At 39.4% G+C, this 8778-nt stretch overlaps 1 protein-coding gene across 1 annotated transcript in view; it reads left to right on the top strand.

Annotated features, from left to right (window-relative positions):
• CMYA5 (cardiomyopathy associated 5) overlaps positions 1–8103 on the top strand; it is a 48544-nt gene extending 40441 nt beyond the window's left edge. The window contains exons 10-13 of the mRNA XM_010725512.3: positions 3957–4090; positions 4709–4808; positions 5901–6077; positions 7481–8103. Of these exons, the coding sequence (XP_010723814.1) occupies positions 3957–4090; positions 4709–4808; positions 5901–6077; positions 7481–7733 (664 nt within the window). The 3' untranslated portion in view covers positions 7734–8103. The remainder of the gene's footprint in view (positions 1–3956; positions 4091–4708; positions 4809–5900; positions 6078–7480) is intronic.
• The last annotated feature ends 675 nt before the right edge of the window (positions 8104–8778 follow it).

Below are 8778 nucleotides of genomic sequence, written 5' to 3'. Positions count from 1 at the left end.
TCATTCCCGGTGCGCCCCTTCTGTGTTCTTCTGCACTTTTTGTCAGAAGCCTATATGCTTTCAGCTCTAGCTTGCCATCAGAGGTATCAGCACAGGTCCGGAGGTGCTGTTTCAGTGGGATGTTGGGGGTGGGAATGACAATTACAACACAGAGGGCGTTTCTGAATCACTACCAGGCGTATCATTTGCAATGCAATATTAAAAAATATTCTCTAGACACTGTGTTCTTGAAATAAGTGAGGATGCTAATCAGAGAAACATGCATCAAAACACAGCATTGGATTTCACTAAAAGCAGGGAAATCACAAATGTAGCAGACAGTTGCTGCTATAATACTGCTTGGCAATTTAAAGGTAAAGAGACATGTAAGTTCTTTCTGCTCTGTGTTGAATAGCACATATCAAAAATGTGGAGTCCAGATTTTGAGACTTATAAATTCTTATAAATAGAGAGATTGAAGAGATACATTAAATATTTAACTTAAAATATTTATTGAATTTCTAAATTTTGAAGTTTGTATCATGATGCCAGGAGATTGTGAGGATAGTAAAAATGTTAAAACATTTCTGCTAAAGGACAGAATGCATCACGCCTTAACAACAAAACTACTACATATCCAATCACCCTTAAAGTAGGCAGCTGTACATATGTGGGAAATACATAGGACAAAATAAAAAGTTGCCTTTACATTTCTCTTTCATGATCAAAACTACATGCTTCAATATTGCTGGCAGTCTCAAGGAAGATCTAGTTGCATTGCTTCTTACAAGAGCTCTGAAATGAAACAGGCTTTTCCCCAGCATAGTCAGGATCTTAGAAATGCATTTTCCCTTCCCTTCTCCCACACCTGTTTTCTATTGTTATAAGCTGGACAGCAATCATACTTTCTCTTCATCTTTACTTTTTTTTATAACTGATTGCATTCTGAAACATGACAAACAACAATGATCGCTCAGAACCTGGGAAGACCTCAGTATTCACTTTTCTCCCCCCTCGCCCTATCCTCTATCAGAGAGAGTAGAGCAACACCTATTTCTTCTTTGGCCTCAGTCTCTCATGATCTTGGAGCTGGCTGAGTGTTGAAGGTGAAAATCTTTCTTCCTTGCACATTTTATTTCATAGCTGGCAGCAGCAGGACTGTTTCTTAAGCCATAATTCTAACTAACATCAATGGGCTCTTATTCCTAGGCAGATTAAGGCTGGCTAAAAAAGATTATCAAGTAGAGAATGTATTCAAAAATCTGATCGCTGTTTTACTAACCAGATATATGTAATGATCAAGTCATAAAGATAAGGACTAGGTATTTCTTTCTTACTACTACAGCTTGAAGAAATACGCTATTGCTCTCAGATTTAAAAATGCAAGCAAATTCTTCTTTGAAGAATTTCAAGTTTGAAAGAGACAGTAGACTGACATTTGATAGCTGACTATTCTGCAATCAACTGGATCCAGAATCTTCTCTGGGTACCCAGGCTCTGGGATCTAGACTTAAGAGTGTGAATATCCCAAGTTTACTTGTTGCATTAAAATTTATTTGCCCGCTTAGAAGTAGAAGAATTTTTGTGCTTTATTAACTAGTTATCAGTTAAATAAAAGTTAATAGTATAAAAAGAAAATATCTTCTAATTTCCAAAAGACAGAAGAAGGCACTAAGCTAAGAATATGGCTACAGTTCAGACTCATTGATCATCATGTTGCCACAAAAAGTTTCTGAGGAAGAGCTTAGTGTATCCCTGTTTCATCTCACCTGGTTGCTTATTGTTAAGTTTCTTGGTGGTTTGTGCTTCAGACTCACAGCCGTGATGTCAGGATGGTAATCTTAAAGGGCAGATTGTAGAGGAAGCATGAATGCTTATTTTCAAAGCTTGGGTGCCCACTAGTTTTCCCATTCCTCTGCTTCCAGCCCCATTTTTCTTTCTATTGCTTCTTTTCTATTTGCCTTCTTACTCAGTTCCCATGTTGCACTTCTATTCAACTCATCTTTTTCTCTTGCCTTCTATGCTCAGACAAAGCTTTTTTCCCATTTCTTGTCTAAAGATCACTCATCATCTTGCATCTCTTCCCTGAAACTTCCAGGAAAGTTTCCAAGAACTTCAGCGTGCCTATGCACCAATGCTTGATGAAGTGCTCTTATGGTCAGGGCTTTGGCTAATGAAGCAAAAGTGCAAATGCTTTGGGGAACCTACTTCTGTTTACATTGCAATAGTTCCAGTATTAATGTAGTGCATTCTGCAAAGACAGCAAGACCCAGCGCTAACCATGCAAGAGCCTTGAACAGTTTGAAATTCTTTCAAACTGAAAAGATCACAGGAACCAGTGCTTTTTCTGTGTTTTTAATCATTTCTAATGTCACCAGTACAAAATACTAGTTGCAGACTAATGAATATGATGCACCAGCCTTTCCCCAGGCATTATCCTCCTGGACATAGAGCTCTGTGTGGTTTTAACAGGAAAATGCTATATGTAGAGATGTGGAATTTTACCTTAGTCTGATAAATGCAGCAGAGGCATGTGGAAAATCCTAATGGATGAGCACTGATTATTTTTCAGATTGTACTGCTCTCTGCTGGGACATGTGGGGAAAAACATTCAATACAAATGAATAGCAAAGATCTTACCTGACAGCTGGATTGCCTACCATATCTCCTCTGGATTCAGAGTAATTAGTGGTGGAAAAGGAGATTTGTTGAATCTAGCTCCCCACAGTGACATTAATTGCAGGAGGGTACCTACCACCCTGGGCTCCATCTCTAACCCTGCTTGGAAAGGAAGATGTGTTGCATGTTCACTAGAAGCAAATCTGCTGTTTGTGAATTTACTGAAGTGCAGATTGAGTCTTCTGCATTCATCTCATCTTTTTACCACTGAAGTTACCATCTTTCAGCCTAGAGGTCAAGGAGACCTTCATTAAACTTGAAAACTGAATACTTGACTTGAAGATTTCTGGACGAATTAGTTAAAGGGAATCGGCTATTCTATAAAAAAAACCATCTTCACCATCATACAGTGCAGTGGGTATACACTATATTTCTTTGTCATTATTGTATGAGGCAAAAATCCACAGGATGCGCTGTGTGAGAATTTGTTAAGTTGATCCTTCGATTCCCAACAATGTATAAAATAAAATTTACATCTTTCTATCTATCCCAGGTGCTTTCACAGGTATTTCAAAGTGCCTGTGAAGCAGATTGACTGGATGCTGACTCTCTTTTGCCTGCAGTGTAGCAATACATCAGTAGCTGAGAATATTAGTGCTTGAGTTTTTCTGGACAACTCAAACAGGAGACTAAGTCAAATCAGGGCACTGTGCAAAGACAGTTCTCCTGCTGCTGCCTCTTGCAAAACCAGCCTGTTAGAGCACATGGCACAGTGAGGGAGACTGAGCCAAGACGTTATTGATGAACAATTTGTGAGTGAGGAGTTAATAATAAAAAGTTCCTGGTTTATGTGTGTTCTTAGAAAAGGGTATTCATTCTTTTGTGTCTGGAGCCCAAATAGTACAAGCACAACAAGCACATTCACTGTCAAGCAAATGAATTAATCACAAACATTCCTCTTCATTAGCTTGTTCATTTTGTAATGCAGACTTTTTACAGGAGGCAGATGAGAATTTTATGCTCTTCTGCTTGCATTTTATGTGATTAATTATGCTGCAAAATGAACATAGAGTGTTACACCGAATGACTGTACTGAGTGAGAAGGTGTAAGGAACAAAGGCCTGAAAATTTGTCAGACAACTCGGGGAGGACATATCAAGTGAAATAGTAATGCTCCTACAAAACCTGGCTGTTTGTGAAAATAGTGATCACCTCCCTGTTTTGGAGTTTCTCTGTGGTGCCTGTTGTTGCAGGAGACAGCAGTATGATTTGGTGGGTTAACTGTTCGCATAAATTATTCTTTCCTGGTTTATGTATCTGTGTATATTTTCATTTATGTAAATCTTCAAAATTTGCAGATCTTTTGCCGGTATAAAGAGACATGAACTGAAGGTATTCCTGGAGCCCAATGTGAACTACTTCTTCTACCTGAGGGCTGTCAATACATTTGGGACAAGTGAACAGAGTGAAGCTGCTCTCATCTCAACAAAAGGTAGATCAACATTTTCTGATGTTAGGAAAAAAAAGGGATAGGTATGCAAAGCAGTAATATCCTTATCATCTTTCTCCAGAAGTTGTAGCTGAACTTTCACTAATAGGAGAAAAAAAAAAGCTATTGAGATAAAAGGGACCATACTTTGTCTGCTTAAAATTAAAATAATCTGAGCCAAATTTATTTGAAGTTGTTAGATTTATGTCAGTGTAAAACTAGTGTGACATCAAAAGAAAAACTGTTAAATTCTGTCAGAGGTATGACATAATTAAATCAAACATGATTCTTTCAAACCAGCCTCAGAATTCAAATTTGCTATTTTGAAAAAGCAAATAATTGAAAATGATTCAACTGTCAATATAAGACTGCTTTATACCTAGCTAATGTACTGAATAGCATAGCCTGATCCCTGGGCCTGGTTTCCAGAAGACTGCTGTAGTGAACAGGCACAGATCAGAAGAGTTTTTGCATTGTTGCCCAGTTTTCTGCTACTCCTTCCTTCCAGCAGACACAATTCTATTCAGCTAAGATAGCAGTAATTTAGCATATTATGATTCATCTTGTATTAATGTTGATAGCCTCCCTGAACTGGTGTTTCTTTGTTTTGAATTGTACCAGGAACTCGATTTCACATACTGAGTGACACAGCTCATCCCGCTTTGCAAATCTCCCCTGATGAAACCGTGATCTGCCTTCCAGAGAAAGCTACATTCACTGGGTGAGTAGCAGATGTGAGCACAGCCATCCTGGAGCATTCAGGATGGGCCTCACTCTTGCTTTTCTCTGTAGGCAGCTTTCACACATCACTAACTAATTCTGTAGAATTGAATTGCTTCAGTCAGACAACCCTGGACACTGTGCGGCAGACTTGCTTTCAAATATTGCAATGATTGCAGCACTGATGTAGGCGCCAGGCAGTGTTTGATGTTGACGAATTTCCATAGAAAGTCAAAGGCAGAGGAATTGCTTGCTAGGACAGTTGAATTTACCTCAGTCTGTGGTTACTGGTTAATGTTTCAGAGCTCTGTAATCTAAAAGGAATTTGTTGCTGCTCTGGGAAGAACAAATGTGTTGAGTTTGTCTTTAAATAAATTATATGTATATTTAAATATATGTTTGTCTATAAATATATTATATATCTGTGACAGGAAGGAATCTGTCCTTTCACTTTGTGCCTCTGCTGAGGGCATTACTAGTAATGTTTGTCAAAGCATCCTTGGTTTTGGAGAGTTAGGAAGTTCTCCTGGCATATATTAGAATGATTGTACCTTCCAGGCTTCCAGGCTTGTTCCATCTATTGCAAACTTGACTTCTTTTCTTTTATTGTTTTGTTGTTTTGTTTTTTTTTTTTACTTTCTGATATTAGCTTCACCACAAGCATAGAGCAACTTGATGTGCCACACTCATTGTTTCCTATAAGGTAATGGAGCATTACAAATTTAAGCACTTTTTTTTAACTGTTACAACTTGCACACATGGTGTTTGTCACTGTGTCTACTTAAAATAGCCATGTTTTCTGACATGAGCAAGCTTACTAAATTTGAGATCTTTTTTTTGCCTCCAAAGTCACCTTTTACACTTTTTGCTAGCTTATGAGTTTTCTGTACTCAAGATGGGTCCATCTTAGTGCAAAAATAGAGTGACTCACAGTGACAACATTCAAATCTTTGATAGAACACCACATTCAGAAGAAAAGAGTATCATCCAGTAGTAATTGTTGATGATGCTGCATAACGTGACTACAACAAATATCACCGTATGGCTGGCCTACCATCACAATCACTTTATTCTTCACCTCTTCCACAAATAGGTTTCCATCAGTCTTGGGTGAACCATTGCCTGCTCGAGGATGTCATTACTGGGAAACTGTTGTCACTGCCTGCAGAAGCTACAGGATTGGGATTTGCTATGAAACAACACCACAGAGCAGTGTTGTGGGACTAAGTGACACTTCCTGGTGCATGCACTGCTGTCCTACACAAACCAGGTAAAGCTGAGTCTAGCTAATTGAGAAGTTACTTGTGTGTCATATAAGTAAAACTGGACAGCTTTAAGACTCTCAAGAGCAGAAAGGACAAAGGACCTCTCTGTTTCCTTTCTGCAAGCAAAGGAAAACTGCAAAAGAGCTTTAAACCTCCTCCTCTTAATTAAAAAAAAAAATCTCCAACCAACCTACCTCCCTCAGTCAGTTCATGAAGGTCCATTTTTCAAACCTGTTGAGATCCCTCTGGATGGCATCCTTTCTGTTGTGTCAACTTGACCATGCTTGGTGTTGGCAGCAAACTTGCTGAGGGTCATTCAATCCTACTGTCTATGTTATTGATAAAAATGTTGAAGAGCTGTAGTCCCCAGACAGAGCCCTGGAAAACACCACTTGTGAGCGGCCTCCACTTGGACATCAAGCTGTTGACCATAACCTTATGGCTTCAACCATCCAACCAATTTCTACCTACCCAATAGTTCGCCCTTCAGACCCATATCTCTTCAATTTAGAGATAAGGATGTGGTATGAGACTGTGTCAAAGGTCTTGTACAAGTTCATGTAGACCACATCAATTGCCCTTTCTTTGAACACCAGTACTCCATTATAGAAGGTCACCAGACTGGTCAGGCATACTCTGCCCTTGGTAAAGCAATGCAGGCTGTCTTGAATCACCTCCTTGTCTTGCATGTGCCTTATCGTAGCTTCCAGGAGGATCTCTTTCATGATCTTCCCAGGCACAGACAGTTAATATCCTTCATATCCTGAACTGTTTCACAAAATCCCACCAATGTTCACAAATATAGTCTTTATTGAATAAGTTTCTACCTCCAGAGAATGTAAGCCTCCATAGAGAATGCCTTCTCCTGTCTTGCCCTTTACAGCAGGATCCATCTGCTACTGTGGCAGGACTGCCAGCTAGTCTTCACTGGGCCTGCAACAGGCAACTTGGAGTTCTGTAAATCATAACCTTCTTCATGGTGTAAAGGTGTTCTTGATGTAAACAAATGTGGGGGGTTTTTTTGAGTAAAATTTCACAGATACATGAACATGACCAGCTAAACAAAGCATATGAGAAGAAAAAGGTTTTGCTAAAGTGCTGCTCCTGCTTAAATCCCCACAAAGATGTGTAATATGAAAAATATAGATGATTACGATTTTGGCAAGTCTGCTTTTATCATAAGAATTCAAAGATGCTGAACAAAAGGACTCCTTGGTGTGCTGAGCAGGGCTTTGAAGAAATGCCACTTTCACTTAGGTAGGTGAGCTATGTACTGAGCAACATTCTGTTGCCACATGATGTGCTGCTGTATTGGCAAATTGTTAATAGGTGAGAATTAAGCAGTAAGTTATTTCTGGTAAATCACAATGAGGAGGCTCATTGTATTCTGATTTTCATTTTCCTGCAGCTTTCTTTACAGATTTTTTCACACGGATGTGATGAGCGATATACATGTGACAGAACAACTAGCCAGGATCGGCATCTTGTTGGATTACAGCGGTGGCAGACTGCTGTTCTTCAATGCAGAGAAAGGACTGGTGCTGTTCACCATCAGGCACAAATTTACAGATATTGTTTATCCAGCCTTTGCCCTGGAGAAGGCTGGAATGCTTACCCTGCACACAGGAATGGATGTGCCAGAATTTGTGAAGCACAGTTAATCCCCTGCTTCACATTCTTAGAAAAACTAACAATTCCAGTGTTAGGAGCAGAGAGGGGTTTCAGAGAGAGATGTCAATTTTCACTGATGAATATTATGCACACAGCTGTCCCCCACATCATCCATAATTGCAGGTAGTTCTCAGCCAAGTAATCACCCCGAGCCTGCGGAGAAAACAGCACCTTCAGCTGAAATGTGCACCTAGTGATATACACAGCAGGATTTTTGAGGGAAATAAAAAAGTTTGTTAGACATGAACATTGAGGGAAGGGGAGGAAATGTGCTTTCCCTTTGAAAACAATGACAGTGTTTTCTGTCTTTTTAAATTTGATGATGAGCCTGTGTATGAAATAAATGCATCTCTCACTGCAGTGCATGACTTCTTTTGTCGGAAAAATCTGTCATTTCATCATTTGACAGGACAGTCAGAGGCCAAATCCAAGATGTAGTTGAAAAGTATGTAAAGATTTCAACAAGTGCAATATTTTGCAAGTTAATATATCAAGCTATTGTTTGCCATATCCTTTCTTTAAATATGCAAGAAAACTTGGAAACTGAGAAATCTGTCTGCGCAAAACAAGTGAGTCCCAGATTAGACTTCATATGAGCCGTGTGAAGTTTGAGTATGTAACACCTGCCCACCTTGCTGATACCAGTCTAACAGACACAGTTACCGGAATGTGCATCAGCAAGTATCTGAACCTGTAAATATGTATTCCTGAGAAACATATTTGTTCATCAAGTCTATGAGGAAACTTGATAGTAGTGCCCAAACCCTTTTCCTACGGTTTTCATCCTTCACCTGAGAGAAAAGTCAAAATGAAGGTGACCTTCTTGTGGACCACCTCTTTTCTATCACTGCTTTTTACCCTTGCAATCACAGATGTGATGCTCCTAACTTCAGGTTTGTAGATATTTTTGTGAGTCTCTTTGTTCTTCCAAGTTATCTAGGCTAGCACCAGAACCACATCAGGCTGATGCAATCACAGAATCACAGAATTGTAGGGGTTGGAAGGGACCTCTAGAGATCATTGAGACCAACCCCC

The sequence above is a fragment of the Meleagris gallopavo genome, chromosome Z (assembly GCF_000146605.3).
Source record: "Meleagris gallopavo isolate NT-WF06-2002-E0010 breed Aviagen turkey brand Nicholas breeding stock chromosome Z, Turkey_5.1, whole genome shotgun sequence".
NCBI classification, from domain to species: Eukaryota; Metazoa; Chordata; class Aves; order Galliformes; family Phasianidae; genus Meleagris; species Meleagris gallopavo.
The sequence above is the reverse complement of the archived record's forward strand: the minus strand, read 5'-3'. Positions and strand labels throughout refer to the sequence as shown.